Here is a 17,231-nt window from a genome sequence, read left to right on the forward strand (position 1 = left end):
TATAATGTATATATGTTTATTGAAGATGAAAAACTTCACAAGCTGTTGCTTGGAGTTTCTCGTAATTACTCATCAGACTCGGTTTGATGATCGGTTAAATGAAACGCTGAGTAAAAGTTTGTAAAATTTTCAGCTCAAGGAAACAGAATTTTTACTCGTTTTCGGTAGTCTAATACTATTTTCTCAACCCTATTTCATACATGTGTGCTCATAAGTGTTTAGTAGTCAGTCAGTTAGAAAGGTGTATACGTACATCGCAGAGAGATGTAAGTTGAATTCAACGGGATTTGAACTAATATTTTAAAAAGACGTATCTAAATGTGATAAGCTATCTTGCTTTACCGCTCTGCTGCTCTGCCTCTCAGTTAGTTTTCGATCAATTTTAATACAAACTAGCGGGACCCGTGAATATTTCACGGAATTGATAGTAAACTTATTGGGTTATTCCTGAAAACTTTATCCAAAAAGCCTGAAAGCCGAGCCTGTATTGTGTCTGTATCAAAAGCCGCTCATCTGTTCTTTATTGAAAAGTGAAGGAAATTGGAATACGATGAATACTTAATGAACTTTATATATATATATACTTTATATATTTTATGCACAATTTTATAGACTTAATACACAGCACTCATAAAATAAATATTCACTCTTATTTTTCCGTTTTTCCCATTAGCAAAAAAAAAATTGCATTTTAAAATTTACATGGTCATAATTTCATATCAAGAAAGCAAAGGTTTTATAGTAAAATAATTATTTTATATGTAAAATATAGGGGTTACAATTTCACGGGAGTAAAAATTTAATGCAACATGGCATACTCTGAAATCCACATCGTTGGTAACTTATAAGCCAAGGCGATGGGTCAGAGCCAATGCACATTTCAATTTGCGTACAACTTTCAATCCATTACTTCTTTGCAGACTATGTTCTTCGTGGAGATTCTCCTTCTTTTTTTTTTCCCTTGTTTGTTAGTGTTGATAACTTTAACTCTCACATTAGATAATTTGCGAGTCATTGGAGAATGTAACATATAGCTGACCGCGGCTAGAACGGCCCCGTTTTATCAAAAGTCTGCCCTTGTAATTTAATTATAGTTATTGCATATGAGTGGAGGCGCAATGGCCCAGTGGCTAGAGCAACGGACTCGCAGTCATAGGATCGCGGTTTCGATTCTCAGACCGGGCGTTGTGAATGTTTATTGAGTGAAAACACCTAAAGCTCCACGAGGCTCCGGCAGAGGATGGTGGTGAACCCTGCTGTACTCTTCCACCACAACTTTCTCTCACTCTTACTTCCTGTTTCTGTTGTGCCTGTAATTCAAAGGGTCAGCCTTGTCACACTGTGTCACGCTGAATATCCCCGAGAACTACGTTAAGTGTACACGTGTCTGTGGAGTGCTCAGCCACTTGCACGTTAATTTCACGAGCAGGCTGTTCCGTTGATCGGATCAAATGGAAACCTCAACGTCGTAAGCGACGGAGTGCCAACAACATTGCATATGAGAAGCGAACGGGAAACTAGTTTCTTTCTAAAGTGAATGGCAAGTTTGGGAAGCGCATACGTTAAGTGATAGGTGATATTAAAAAAACGTGGTTCAATTAAAAAAGAAATTATTTTTCACCATGCACTCAACATCGCCACCACCACCAACACCACTACCACCATCATTTCTTTCTCTCTCTCTCTCTCTGTCTCTCTCTCTCTCTCTCTCTCTCTCTCTCTCTCTCTCTCTCTCTCTCTCTCTCTCTCTCTCTCTCTCTCTCTCTCTCTCTCTCTGCCTTTCTTTAATCTCGCCATCATAACATCACCCCTCTGCTAAATCTATATTCCTAACTCTCCTCTACATCACTACCTTCAACTAACCTTTTTAACTACGTAATAAATATTGCGTTCCCCCCTACTACATGTCATGGAGGTTTCTCACTCCGTTTTTTCCCTCTCCCTCTTTTACTTTCTCTCTCTTTCTGCCTCACTCTTCACTTTATTCTCTTTCCCTCTCTCTCTCTTTATTCTTTCTCTTGTTCTGTCGTTCCCTTAAACTAATCACGTGAAAGCGTTACAATTACATTCCGTCTATCTCACGTCATGGACGTTTTTCTCACCCTCTTTTCTCCCTCTTTTAATCTGTAATCATGTGAAAGCGTTACCGACGGGTTAAGTTACGTAATGATAAGCATTATTATTATAAGATTAATTAACCACCTGGCCCCGTGCCATCAAAACTGGCGGCTAATTATAGTACTTTATATATAAATATGGATTAAATCAAATTAATACACTTGTCAATGTTATCTAGTGGTTGTCATTTGGGGCGTGATACTGATCATCGTTTGTTACTGAATAAAACGCTGGTTCACATATACAAACATTCACATACACACACATATACTCACACAGAGTTGAAATGCTTTCATTACCAGTTTGCCATCACTCCTTCCTTTCTCATTCATTTGTTGTGACGGAGAAAAACACAAGTGTATTATTATAATAGATGTTTACCTGCAAGCTAGCGTATTTCTCTTTCTTCACACTGCAAATATCTAAGCAACGCTCAACAGAATGTACTTCAGGAGGAGCCCGGTCCCTGGTTCCCATCAGAGAGAAATCCCTAAAACAGCCAACATATTCTAAAATAAAGAAATAACGAACAGTTTTAATATTATTTTCTAAATAATATCTAACGCTCTTTTGCTGCGCTTATTGTATTTAACATTTTAAGTATAGAACACAATCGAATACGAAATCTATTATATTTGTATATATAAATATGTAAATATTATACATTTACAAGAAGGGTGGTACATATATACATACATACATACCTACATACATACATACAGGTATGTATTATGTGCGTATGTATGTATGTATGTATGTGTGTCATGGTTCAGTTTTATTTTAAGATTTCTTACCAACAGAGAAAGAATCGGTTTCTAGCCTAGATTCAAGACACTTTCATTGGAATTTCAACATCAACAACATGGTATTTTTGTGTGTATGTATGTATGTATGTATGTATGTACGTATGTATATGTGAAGATTTGTATGTTTTGCTTTATGTATGTATTTTCATGCATATACTTGCATATCTAGACATGCTCGAATATATAAAAATGATAAACTTCTGGAAAGTTTTACAGATTTTTACAGTTCCACTGATGGATTGGATCTGTAGTCTTCGAATTAGCAATCTCCTTTCTGGTTTTGAGACGCCTAATTTCTCACGATTGGTATTTAAGCAGTGTGTTACATATCTCAGGGCCCCAATAATTACAGGTATAAACCTGAACTTGTAATCGGGATAAAGTAACTGCAGATTTCTCAATAGTTCAGCATAGGTGTTCTCTTTTTCACTGATCTTCAGCTTTATATTAACATCCGCTGGGCAGCTGATTTCCACAACTGTGCAGTTTCTTTTGTCTTCTCTTTCTCATCTTATATGTATGTATGTATGTATGTATTATGTAGGTAGGTGGGTAGGTGCCCAAAGAAATAGTGTCAGCTGCTGGTGACGGTGCAACGTCTGCTGTGGCTGTAGAGGCCAACGCTACTGGTTTTTCCTTCGGTTGAGTGTGCTTTTCTTTGGTGGCGAGTTCCTGTTTTTCTTCTCTTCGCTTCATCCCCTTTCGTAGTATTTGACTTCAACGGGGGCGATCATTTGCGACATTCTCCCATCTGAGGATGTCCAGGTCAAGTGATTTCACATCTCTCTTGCAGGCGCCCTTGAAACGAAGATGAGGTCATCCACAAGTTTTTGTGCCGGTGGCATGTATGTATGATAGTATTCGTAGGACAGTTGACTGGTGAATATTCCGCCATCTCTAATCTAAATAGATATTAAACTTGGTTTTTTAAAATTTATTTAATATTACCATCAAGTTGTTTATATATATATATATATACATATATATACTTACGGGCATCTTCACTGGCGTGCAGAATGATCACAGGGAAAGCTAAAATAAAGAAACCAGAATGTTAGAAATTAATAGAACGAAAGACGCGTTCTTTGTGAGAAAATTACTATGAAAACAAGGTCTGTTGTTGAATAGTGGACATTAGATCTTACCAATTATTGCAAGCAGTTTGAATGTTTCCATCTTGAACATGCTGCTCTGTGAACACCCAGCAAATGATGTAGGTTCATCATATCTCTACATATATATAGAGAAATAGATATGCATATACGTGTGTGTGTGTGTGGCTTGTGTGCGTGTGTGTCAGTGTAGGCGAGTGTATGTATTTGTATAAGCGTGTATATGGCTTGGATTTTTATACACGTGTATCTCTGTATGTATGTAGGTCTGTGTGTATATATATATATATATATATATATATATATATATATATATATATATATATGCATATATGTATATATATAATTATTGATTTTTTATATATATATATATATATATATATAGATATATAATTATTAAATATATATGTATGTTTTATGTGTTTGTGTGTGGACGTGTATGAGTATATATGTGCGTGCATGCATGTGTGCATGGGTACTGCTGTGCGTCGTTTCTTGCATTGGATTCCTATAAAAGAAAAAAAGAAAGAAGAAAAGAAGAAAATAAACTTAATAATGACAGGTGTTTTCTTTTTGTCTTAAATCACGTTTGAAAACATTGTCACTATTCATTTCAATTCTTACTAATAATCATCAATATTCTAACACAACGTTCAATAAGTGATCTGTTGTTTTAACATATTTTTAGAACCTCAACGAATATGTCCACGCCTTACTGCATCTGTTGCCATTTTACTTACTCACGTTCAGGACTTGTTTTCAATCATAATACCTAACATAACGACATATCGATATTCTTACTCTTTTATTATTATTATTATTATTATTATTATTATTATTATTATTATTATTATTATTATTATTGAGTGAGAGAGCAGAGCATGCCATCAAAGTGACACTGGGTTAAAATATACGAAGCCCATTATACCCATCATGACTACCCGCCTGATAAGGGTACACCAGGCACATGCATCACAACCATATGTGCGCGACATGGTGATCTCATATCAAGATAAACAGCGCATGACCTCGCAGATGGGGCCCAGCTAGAATTTTCTTCAGGCCGAGTAGCCCATCCCGCTCAAAAGGTCCCTGAATAAGGTTTGTTTAAGGATGCTGAGCAAAACACCTCTCAACACATGGCTATAATGCTCCCCCACTATTTCTGCTCATGATCAGAGATGCACATATTGTCAGTCACCAAGGGACATGCTCAACTGGCTAAGGTCAAACAACAGACAAGCAAATCTGTGGTATTGAGCAGAATATTTGCTGTAGCCTATCTTTTATACCAAGACAAAACAATGTACATGATAACACTTCCAATCAGTTCAGATGAGAAGCCATGAGAGCCACTGCTTGGTACTGCATCTGGGAAGTTATTATTATTATTATCATTATTATTATTATTATTATTATTATTATTATTATTATTATTATTATTATTAAGTTGGCAGCATCGTCAGCGTGCCGGGCGAAATGCTTAGCGGTATTTCGCTCCATTCTGAGTTCAAATTCGGCCGAGGACTTTTCATCCTTTCGGGGTCGATAAAATAAATACCAGTTGAACACTGGGGTCGATTTAATCGACTAATACCCTCCTCCAAAATTGCTGCCCTTGTGGCAAAGTTTGGAAGCTTGAAATTATTATCATTATTCTTAAGGTGGCGAGCTGGCAGAATCGTTAGCACGCCGCGCAAAATCATTACTAGCATTTCGTCCATCTCTACGTTCTGAGTTCAAATTTCGCCGAGGTCGTTTTTGCTTTTCATCCTTTCGAGGTCGGTGAAATAATTACCAGTTACGTACTGGGGCTGATGCAATCGACGTTGCTCCTCCTCCAAATTTCAGGTCTTCTGCTTAAAGGAGATCCTTTTCTTTTTATTTAGTCAGGACATGCTCATATAGTGATTAACGAAAACCAAACGCAGTTACAACATTGGTTTTCCGGAACTTTAGTTTCAAAAGCCTTTCCGAATTACTGACTATTTCCGAAGCAAGAGTTGTCATCTCAAGACTGAACAAATATCGGTTTCAAATCTTGACCCCAGATCAGTAATTTGGTGGGGAGGGGCAAGGTGAATGCAATGACCTCAGTGCCCAACTGGTACTTATTTCATCGACCCCAAAAGGATAAAAAGAAAAGTCGACCTAATAGGAATTTGAACACGGAACTCAAGGACGGACAAAATGCTTAGCGGCATTTTGTCCGACGTGGTAACTATTTTGCCTGCTCACCACCTTAAATTAAACAAATGATTAAATAAAATTTGGTACTGACACGTACTCTTTCATTCTTTTACATTTTTCAATCATTCGACTGCGGCCATGCTGGAGCACCACATTTGGTCTAACAAATGACCCCAGGACTTATTCTTTGTAAGCCGAGTACTTATTCTATCGGTCCTCTTTTAGTGGTTAGAACAGCGTACTCGCGGTCGAGGGAACGCGGGTTCGAATCCCAGACTGGGCGATGAGTGTGTTTATGAGCGAAACACCTAAAGCGGCTCTGGCAGAAAATAATGGTGAACTTTTGCTGACTTTCTTCGCAACTTTCTCTCACCTGCTACGGATCGGCGTCCCGTTCAGGTGGGGGAACCTATACGCCAATGAAACCCGGAAACCGAGAAGGAACAAACAACATACATATATTGAAATATTGCATTTCACATTACTACATTATTTGTTAGCACACCGAGCGAAATGCTTAGCAGTATTTCACCCGTCGCTACGTTCTGAGTTCAAATTCCGCCGAGGTCGATTTTGCCTTTCCTCCTAAATTAAATACCAGTGAAATCGACTTGTCCCCACCCCCAAAACTTCAGGTCTTATGCCTATAAGAGGAAGGATTATTTGTCTGCTCTAGTAAACTTACATCGCAGGAGATACAACAGTCTGGAAAGAGTATCAAAACGTCCAAAACTGGTGAATACGATGGACCTCAATTATATATGCATGCGTGTATACTTGCGCGTGTTTGTGTGTCTGTGTGTGTTTGTGTGTGTGTGTGTGTGTGTGTGTGTGTGTGTGTGTGTGTGTGTGTGTGTGTGTGTGTGTGTGTGTGTGTGTGTGTGTGTGTGTGTGTGTGTGTGTGTGCGTGTCGGTGAATGTATGTATTTGCACAAAGGTGTATATTTATATGTATATACCTCTCTGTGAATGTATACATGAATTCCAGTATTTTGATAAGAATGAAGTCTCCGCAAGAACGAAGTTCTACAGGGTGTCCACAAAGTCTGGGTACATGGGGATTAACACATACTTTAAGAAATTATTATTTCTTTTATTTAATTGTTTATGTTATGATTTTATTTACTCCATGTACCCACATGGTGATTAACACATACTTTAAGATTGTTGAATTCTTTGGAAAAATCTATTGAGAAATAATCTTTGTTGCAATAGGCACAGAAACTATTATTGTACGAATATTTGGTATACGTTCTAGTTTTTTAACAAGGCTAACTATTTTGAGTGGACTGGCAGTCGATTGCATCGCCGCCAGTGCTCGACTGGTACTTTATTTTATCGAAACTGAAAGAATGAATGGCTAAGTCAGTCTCGGCAGAATTCAAGCTCAGAACAAATGGCGCTAAACATTTTATCCGATGTGCTAAGGATTCTGTCAATATTGTTTTCAAATTTTGGTACAAGGCCAGCAATTTCCAGGAGGAGGTAAGTTGAGTGCATTGACCCCAGTACTCAACTGGTATTTATTTTATTGGCCTCGAAAGGATGAAAGTCAAAGTCGACCATGGCGGAATTTGAAAGCAGAACGTGAAGACGGACGAAATGCCGCTAAGCATTTCACCCGACGTGCTAACGATTCAGTCTGATTGCTGCCTTAGGAATATTCAATATTAACATCGGTTTGTCATAATCTATTAGTCTAAGAATATCTTACATTTTTCTTTGAATCCAAAGTCAAAGCAATGTATAAACTATCTTTTTCCACCTGTCTATCACTATTGGTTTCTGGTCTTCTGTACTTGTTATTTGTGTATTCAACTTGTTCAAATTTCTTGGCACTCAAAGTTTTTTTTGCAATCCCAAATCTCATGCAGGACATATTTCATTATTTCTCAATTCAAAGGCGGTGTGATGGCAGAGTCTTATTTTATCGACCCCCTTTTGATGACCAGCTGGCAGAAGAGATCAAAGATCTGATAAGGTTTGATCCACTGAGAATAAGATAGACTGGGTGTGTCATATACATTTATCCATCATACAAACAATTATTTATCCATTATTCAAACATATTAAAGCAGTCTTATTCGTAAACATAGTTCCAGATGTTGCATAATGTTTGTTAACGTTCTTTTGTTTTATTGTTCGCTCTTTATTAAATATGGTGGCTCAAACAAAACGTGAACAAATTGTAGCATTGAAAATGGCTGGGATAAAGGATTGTAAAATGAAAATGGCAAGTATAAATAGTTAAAGGCTAAAGTGAAAGCAAAGGAGACGATTTTGAATTGTAAATATATGTAAAATTGATATTATACGTATGTAACAATCAACCCCTAAATTTTCATCAACCAAGACCTAGAACTTTATATTGTATGATAAAATAAATAATGGCTAAATACGAGTATATAAACCGCCCCCAGTATATTAGAAAAACAAAACAGAATATATTGATATTCATAAGCATATGAAAATAATAGCAGGTTTAATAAAGAACTAGAACAATGTGCAACTTGAATTTAATTTTGCAGTGCTCTGGGCTATGATTTATATTGTATTACAATTCATCATTCAGATTCCATGTGTTAGCTTTTGCAATTTAGTAAATTTATCAATAAGGTGGTAAGCAGGCAGAATCGTTACTACGACGGGCGAAATGCTTAGTGCTATTTTGTCTGTCCTTACGTTCTAAGTTCGATTTTGTATTTCTTCTTTTGAGGTGGATAAATAAGTACCAGTTGAGCAACTTAACTACTCCTGGATATGGGTATAAAAGTTGCACACCTCTGCCAAGCCATGTCAGTCCAGTGTGCCAGAGTGCAATCACTAAACCATTATGTTCTCAAGCTCAAATTCACGGCCTCCATATCAGACTGTGGTTGTTGGAGAGAACATGCTGAGGCCTTCGTCCTTCAGTGGACTGGACACGGGCAAAAGAAAGAAGAAAGAATGTAATTTATCAATTAAAGCTTATGCATTCGATCGTTATTTTAGCAAGATTGATAGAACAAGAGAAGAGATGACCCAACTCTCCTATCACTAAAAAGGTAAAGACCACCTTCGGTCATGAATGACCATGGGATGATACCTACAAAGTCACCCTCCGAGGCACAAATCCGGGCAAAGTTTTTATGGAAGACCAGCATTCGTTCATGCATACCAGCCTCCTCCTCTCCCGATGTTATCGAAGGGAAAGGGAATGGCCGATACAGCTTGGCACCAGTGACGTGGAAACTCATTGCTACAGCTGAGTGAACTGGGGCAACCTGAAATAAAGTGTCTTGCTTAAGAGCACAGCACACAGCCCTGTTCAGAAATCGAACTCACTACTTCATGTTTGTGAGTCCGACGCTCTAACCACTGATCCATGCGCTGCAACAATAAGCAATATATTATGGACAACTAAGGATTAAGTACGTACAAGCTGTTACATGAATATCAATACAAAAACTAGGTAAATATATAAAAACACAAACCGTCAAAATATCTATTGCGTGATTATGAATCGGTATTTATCGGAAATAAACAATCTGCCGGAGTACAAAACACAAGTTTTATATAAATATATATACATTTGCGCACGCATGTATGTGTGTGTAAATAGGGAACAGCTTTTCTTTTGCACATATAATATTCAAAAACACGACTATGTTCACGTCTGATTTTTTTTTTTTTTTTTTTGTATATATTGAAGAGATGTCATAAACCTTTATGAGTTCTTTATGTTGGGTCTGGAACAACAGCGATTGTTAATCCTTTAGTTTGATGTTCCGAGTCTTTTTTATCGTCTTAATTTTAAAATAAACTATTGTAATGGCGTATTGTCCGTATGTTCTGCATAAAGTTGCAAAAAGTCTTGGCAATAATTTTATAACTGATAAAACTATTAACTCCGGATTTAAAATTATACACCGTTAAATCCAAATAGATTTCAAGATATGATTTTTTTTAACACTACTTTTATTATTTTTCGTTATATATTTTTAAGTGTTAAGCATTTGTGTGTTTAATTTATTTATTGAGTGTTTCTCTATTAGTAAAGTTGCTGCAATTATTCTCATTTATTATGGAATTCGATATAAAAATTGATGTGCTGTGAACTAACGTACTACATTATAATGAGTTGAAATGACTCCTTGTTGTAAATGTATTTCTAGCAGCGGGAAGCATCGCCCTTGTTTGTCTGACGTAGGTATGTGACTTATGAAAATTACATCACTTTGGCTCCTTATGAAGTCCTCACAACAGCGAACAAAAAGAAAGTTGAGAGACATATCCATGTAAGAAGTTGCGGTGGTCTTGCAAGGACAATTCTTCATGGAAGCAAAGAGTTAAGAAAAAAGAAGAAACGCAAAGGTAAAAATGAAAGGAAAACTTCAAAGAATGGATAGGCAAATCCTGCATGGTAAGCTAAGCCTGGCACACAGCTGCGACTGATGGAGAAGATTAGTATATTGTATGTCACAACATCATCGGAAGTTAAGGTCCCACAGAACCAATGCACACACATACATACTAATAACATGTGTGTGTGTGTGAGTGTGTGTGTGTGTAAGTTTGTGTAAGTTTTGGGATTTGGTTTTCAAGATTCTTTATGTGAGTTCGTGTATTGAAGCTTATTTTGTTGTGTCTGAGAGGAGGCATTCTCTTTTAGTGCCTTATTATTTAACGCACTCGCCGGTAAAGTTTCCACTCATTTCCTTAATTTTTCTTAAACTTTTTCACACATAGACCCACACACATAGACCCACACACATAGACCCACACACATAGACCCACACACATGCGCACAAATAAACAACGGACAATGTCAACGACTATTGAAAAGGTTGTAAGACGCAGCGAAAATTTTAAAAAATTAATAAGTAAATGAGTGGACACTTTATCAGTGAGTTGTTAAATAATAAGGCACTAAAAGAGATACATAATACATACATAAAAAAAGAAAAGAAATGGAGCAACAATTAACAATTAGGAGTTGATCATTGGTATTAAATGGTCATAGTTTAATTATAGTTAAAATAACATTTACAGCTGTTTCAGTTTGTGTTTTGAGGAAAATTTGCATTTATCTCGTTCCATGTAACAAACATCGTCAGAATGATTTGGAGTTTATCAGAGGAATGTTGACAGAAGGAAAAAGCAAAAGAAAAAGCAAAAAAGGAAAAAAAGTTCGTTAAGTCTTTAGACTTGCATTTTTGTTTCCATCTAAAGGTTGCATGTGTGTGTACATTTATTTTAGCTATAATTAATCTATGACCATGATCAACTTCTAATTGTTAATTGTTGGTCCATTTGTTTTCTTATTTGAATATATTAAACCACAATTTACCATTAAAATTACCAACTACTGTTAACCTTATAGCAAGGCCTATACATAGTTAGGAAGTACACCAGTAGTGCCTACGGATACATTTATCCCTTGGACGGTTGCATAACATCTAACTCACTCATAACTATCTCTCTCTCTATATATATATATATACATATATATATATATATATATATATATATATATATATATATATATATATATACATAAGTTAATACATACACCACCTACTAGTCACTATTGTTCCCCACTATTATTCTAAGCCGGAATAGTAGCACCTGCCATGGTCCCAGTTATAAGACAATTAGCATATCATGGAAAAAATTCAGGCACAAAGCCTCACTGCCTTATGAGTGTTTTAGGAAAGGGAAAGGCTAGGAAGTCAACTTTGACAATTTCGAGGAGCAGAGTCCCCGAAGCAGTTCAGTATCCTCTTTGACACCTTTCCGGCGAATCCAGGGCAGGTAGAGCACTCCAGCCTGTAAAGCAATTCACCTAAGAGAAGGCAATTCTTATATAAAAACTGCAACCTAATGATAACCGCAGCTCTCTAAATCCGCTGAGCTGCAGTGATCGGATCTACAAGTCTAAAGAGTGGGAATGGACTGATTCCCACTTTAAAACTATTAAGTCCAGGAAGGAAGAAATGATGAGCAGTGCTGAAGATCGGTTTACTTAGCTACATGTAGGCGTATTGCTCTTACTCAATCTCTGGACAGGAAACAACCACCATTATTAGATATGCCTGTATTATAATGAGTCAAAAATTGTCCGCAGTTTCGTCAAAAGTTACTTTAGGTTAGCTACACTGCTTTCAGCGTTGACGTGCCAAAAGTAATTAGCTGTAGTAGTTACTTAACCGAAATTTGACCTTGATCGCTCCGGTTTTCTTTTTTTTTGTGTGTGTTATAGAGTAAAAATGGCCGCTCCACTAGCAGTGTGCACCAGGGAAGAACAGAAATCAAGTGATCCGAATTCTCTGAAGTTGTGTTAGGGGCTGAAATTCATCGCAGGCTTTCAGTACAATACGGGGACTGCGCTCTACTGCATAAAATGTGTATAGATGGATTGAGAAGTCTAAAAATGGCCGGACAAAAATGAAACACGAAGAGGGAGAAGGGTGCCTATAACCTCCATCGCTAAAGTGAAGATTCCAAAAGCTCGAGAGATGGTTTTTGATTTTTTTTTTTAATGCGTAAAAGGGCCTATGCAGGAACATTACCTGGAAAGGGGTCTACAGTTGCCAGTTACAGTGGAATGTTTCCAACAAATTGAAGCCAGTAATTTGCACCAAACGCCGAGGTCTACCATCAAACAAGTTTTATTGTAGCACGACAATTCACGCCCACACCATTGAAACCATTGAAAAATTTTTAGTTGCTGGAACACCCTGAATACACTCCAGATCTCTCCCCTTCCGTTAATCATCTCTTTTGGATCGCTCAAACATCCTCTACGAGATCGTCGATTTGCTGCAGAGAAGAGCAAGGATCGACGCATGAATGGCTGCGTGACCAGCCGAAAGTCTTCGATGGAATAAGCGAGTTGTGAACCGCTAGAAGTTCATTGAAAATACAGGAGTGAAAACAAGAGTACATATGGGCGTGCGCATGTGTGCGTGAATGTGAGTACATAAAGTTTTCATTTTGCTTGCACTGTATTGCAGGACATTCACTTCATCAAATTGGACATAGATTAAAATGATTTCGATGCCTTCTGAGAGTCCCGTATGCTTTTGGTTCGCGTGCTTTGCTATGGTTGTGTTAATCATATAGTCATGAAGAATCGACCTAAGCTTCTCTCTGAAGTTTACCAATTCTATAATTACTAATATTTCTAACTCTAACCAAAACTGAAGAGCATTGTCGAATCTAGCTAATACGAAACCGAACATTCTAGTTATTATAACGATATACTGGTTATTTTGTTTTCAAGATATCTCTTTACTACTTTCCGTGGTTGTAACAGCTGGTCTGTGTTCTTGTAACGCACTAAAGGGCAGATGTTTCCCAGGGGCTAAATGGTGATATTAAATCTGATGTAAGTTTAATCAACCTCCGAAGATCAGTCCTTTGAGCTTATGCTTCATCTATCTACTCAATTTCACCCAGAGTATAAAGGTTACCAAAATCACTTCGTAATAACGTATTTTCTGGCAGATAAATCGACGTAATATATAATGTAAATATTAAGTGTAAACATCCAAACAGCGACACTGTCTTCCCAGACATGTTGCATTTCACATAGAACGTTTTATCTTCCAAATTCATCTTTGCTTATAAGTTGGCCTACTCATTTTAGCTGTAAATTCTGGTCCGAAAACGTTCGACTTGTATGTCGGAAAATAGTACAGCCTGTTAGTAATTTTAATTAGTAAAAACTTTGGTCTTTTTTTTTTATGCCATTACAAATAAATATATTTGCATGTATTGATATATATTAGTGTATACAACATGTGATACACTCCTGCATTTTGGGAGCGTACGCGCATGTTTCTTATCAATTATGGGGTTTCAACAGATTCTGAACGTGTAAAGTCCATGAAATTACAAGTTCGTAAAATATTTTGCAAATTGTGTGATGCATTGTAGATGTGTTATGTGTATGTATAATATACCTGTTGAGTTTAGAACTGCCGCACAAGCGACTGAAAGTAAATGTTTGTTATGCGTATTGTTCTTAAAATCAATATCGTATCTTAAATTTATCTTTGTTGGATATGTGGCAAAGTGGACGAGGGAGTTTTGCTTGAAAATTTGTAGTTTAAATTGTTGTTTGTGCAAAGAGAGGTTTTCTTCCCTAAATTTCAAAATATTTGCTGTTGAAGTTATGCTTTTTAATTTTTCTGTGATATACATATACAGATTTCATCTACTGCCTCATCCCTTGTACTTGTATTCGCAGAACTTAGATATGATACTCGATTTAATTTGGGTGGGTTGTCGACGTTTCATGCCATATTAAACAATGAGATTAGCATCTCTTTTACTCTTATCTCTAAACAAACCCAAATGCTGTGTCTCTCGCGTTAAAGGTATTTCCAGTCATTCCAATGTGTGTATGTATATATATATATATATATATATAAACAATTTGAAAATCCTATACGATTAGGTGAAAAGCGCTTTATTTAATTTATAAAACATGTGACATTAATAAAAATCTGTAAATGTACAAACATCCAAATTTCTGAGTACCTTAATTTTTTCCTATAATATAATTTCTGTACATTACCTATAATATAATTTCTGTACATTATTATATAACTATTTGAATGTATTTTCAAATAGTTATATAATAAAGTTAAGAATAAGGTATGGCAAACACATATTTTCAAATGTATCAATTAGTTATTAGAAACAATTTAACTGCAAATGCAAGAAATCAACAGCAGCGACAATTTCTAATAACCACGAGAAGATTTTAAAGACGAAAAAATTTTTAAAAAGAAGAATTTAAAGAAAGACGAAGAATTTTTTTTTAAATAGATATTTAAACTCTTTATTTGTGCTTGTATTTATAATAGTTTACTTGAAGTAATTTAGGATATAGGTCATTCAGAAAAACCTGCAAAATATTGAAAAATGAAAAGCATTAGAAATATTTAAAACACATCGATATTTATCTATATAATATACTTAACGTATTCCAGGTAATATCCCTTTATGACTATTTCTAAAGAGATTTAAGTGTTATACAAATAAAGATTTTACCCCAGACCTGCTTCTATTGCATAATTCGAATTTTATTGCTTGTACGGTGTCATCACAAATCAGTATATTGTTTATAAGTTTCTGTATACTTCAGACTGGCCTATTTGAACTCCTTTCGGAGGTGACACAAGTACGTAACATTGACAATCCGCACCAACAGTGAAATACGTATCTGTCGCTATCGCAGCTACTTTCGGGACGATTTCTTTTACACCTAGATCTGAAGCATATTTTATATGCAATATATTTATAGGGATTTTTCCCGGATGTTAAACATTTTAGAACTGCTTCTGTTCCATAATCAGTATTTATTTACTTCAACGATGCATTAGCACATCTAAGTATAATTATTAAAAATCGCAAAAAAAGTAGAATTAATTCAATTCAAACACAAGGAAACAAGCAAGCTGAGAAATAAACAAAGTGATTCAACAGTCAAGCAAATTGGATAGATAGATAGATAGATAGATAGATAGATAGATAGATAGATAGATAGACAGACAGACAGGCAGGCAGACAGGCAGACAGATAAATAGATAAGATAGATAGATAGATAGATAGATAGATAGATAGATAGATAGATAGATAGATAGATAGATAGCTAGCCAGCCAGGCAGACATACAGACAACTACATTTTATTCCTAAAGATCCTTGAAAGATAAGAAATATGATGATTATCTCGGCTCTACGAGGACGTGCTGATCGTTAGAATACCTTCGATCACAAGTCCACTCAGTCGAGTGAATTGCGATTAAGAAGAACAATGCAACTGTTAAATAATTAATGCAATTGTTATATGATTGACTAATTTGTTCACAAACTATTAATATCTAACTTGATTTTTTAATTGTCTTCACTGTGTGCGGCGTGTAAAGTCCGTCTCAAAATTCACAGTAGAAATACGGCTCCCTAATAATAATCCATTCTACTAGGAGCACAAGGCCTGTAATTTGGGATACAAGGGACTAGTCGATTACATCAACCCCAGTACTCAACTATTTGTTATTTCATCGACCCCGGTGCGCAACTAGTTGTTATTTCATCGACCCTCGAATGGATAAAAGGTAAAGTCGATCTCGGCGGAATTTGAACTCAGAACGTAAGGAAGAAAAAATGCCGCTAAACATTATACCAGTTTTCCACTTTCAAATGTCAAATAATATCCTTTCTGCTATAGGCAAAAGGTCCGAAATGTTGAGGGAGGGACTAGATGGTTACAGCGGATACACATTCTGTAAACCCCCGAAAGGCAAAGGGGGCCTCGGTGGAATTTGAATTCACGAATACCCAATAATATCGAGAGTAAACTTACCAACGTATATTGTGTCTTCGTCACCATACAAACCATGATGCTTTATAGCACGTTCGAAGATATGACATTGATCTTCAGTAGCTGAATAATCTAATGCACTACATTTCACGGCCAAGCATGTCTTCTCACATTCCAGTTTTGAGTTAATGTCGTTAACCAATTTTTTATCGTCGCAGGTGCTCAGTGCCGCTCCTTTAATTACATTCTTTTCACCTGAAACTAATATTATACATATATGTGTATGTAGATAGATAGATAGATAGATAGATAGATAGATAGATAGATAGATAGATAGATAGATATAGACACAGAGAAAGTTAGTGAATGAGAGAGAAATGGAATAAAAAGAAGGAAAATACACAGAATGTATATATTTTCATGAGATAAAATAGATATATAGTCAACCGGTTTCTCTTTTGCTAATCATAACTAAGAAATTAGTTAAAATATTACAATTTTATGGTATCATAAGTTTTCAGTCCATGTTAGTAGTAGCGGGAAAGTTGTTTCGTCAACGAATCACTAACTAAATAAATCTAAGGGATGGTAAATAGCAAATTTATATATATAACATATATAATATATATAATATATATAATATAATGTATATGTTATATATAAATATATATATATATATATATATATATATA

At 35.9% G+C, this 17,231-nt stretch overlaps 1 protein-coding gene and 1 long non-coding RNA gene across 2 annotated transcripts in view; both read right to left on the minus strand.

Annotated features, from left to right (window-relative positions):
- Nucleotides 1-842: 842 nt before the first annotated feature.
- LOC106873942 (neurogenic locus notch homolog protein 1) overlaps nt 843-17,231 on the minus strand; it is an 80,641-nt gene continuing 64,252 nt past the window's right edge. The window contains exon 30 of the mRNA XM_052966742.1: nt 843-938. Coding sequence (XP_052822702.1) covers nt 843-938 — 96 coding nt within the window. The remainder of the gene's footprint in view (nt 939-17,231) is intronic.
- LOC106873944 (uncharacterized) overlaps nt 15,029-17,231 on the minus strand; it is a 6,407-nt gene continuing 4,204 nt past the window's right edge. The window contains exons 2-3 of the long non-coding RNA XR_001409939.2: nt 16,582-16,800; nt 15,029-15,122 (exon numbers count right to left, since the gene is read on the minus strand). This is a non-coding gene — a long non-coding RNA (uncharacterized LOC106873944). The remainder of the gene's footprint in view (nt 15,123-16,581; nt 16,801-17,231) is intronic.

Source organism: Octopus bimaculoides, chromosome 3, assembly GCF_001194135.2.
Source record: "Octopus bimaculoides isolate UCB-OBI-ISO-001 chromosome 3, ASM119413v2, whole genome shotgun sequence".
NCBI lineage: Eukaryota > Metazoa > Mollusca > Cephalopoda > Octopoda > Octopodidae > Octopus > Octopus bimaculoides.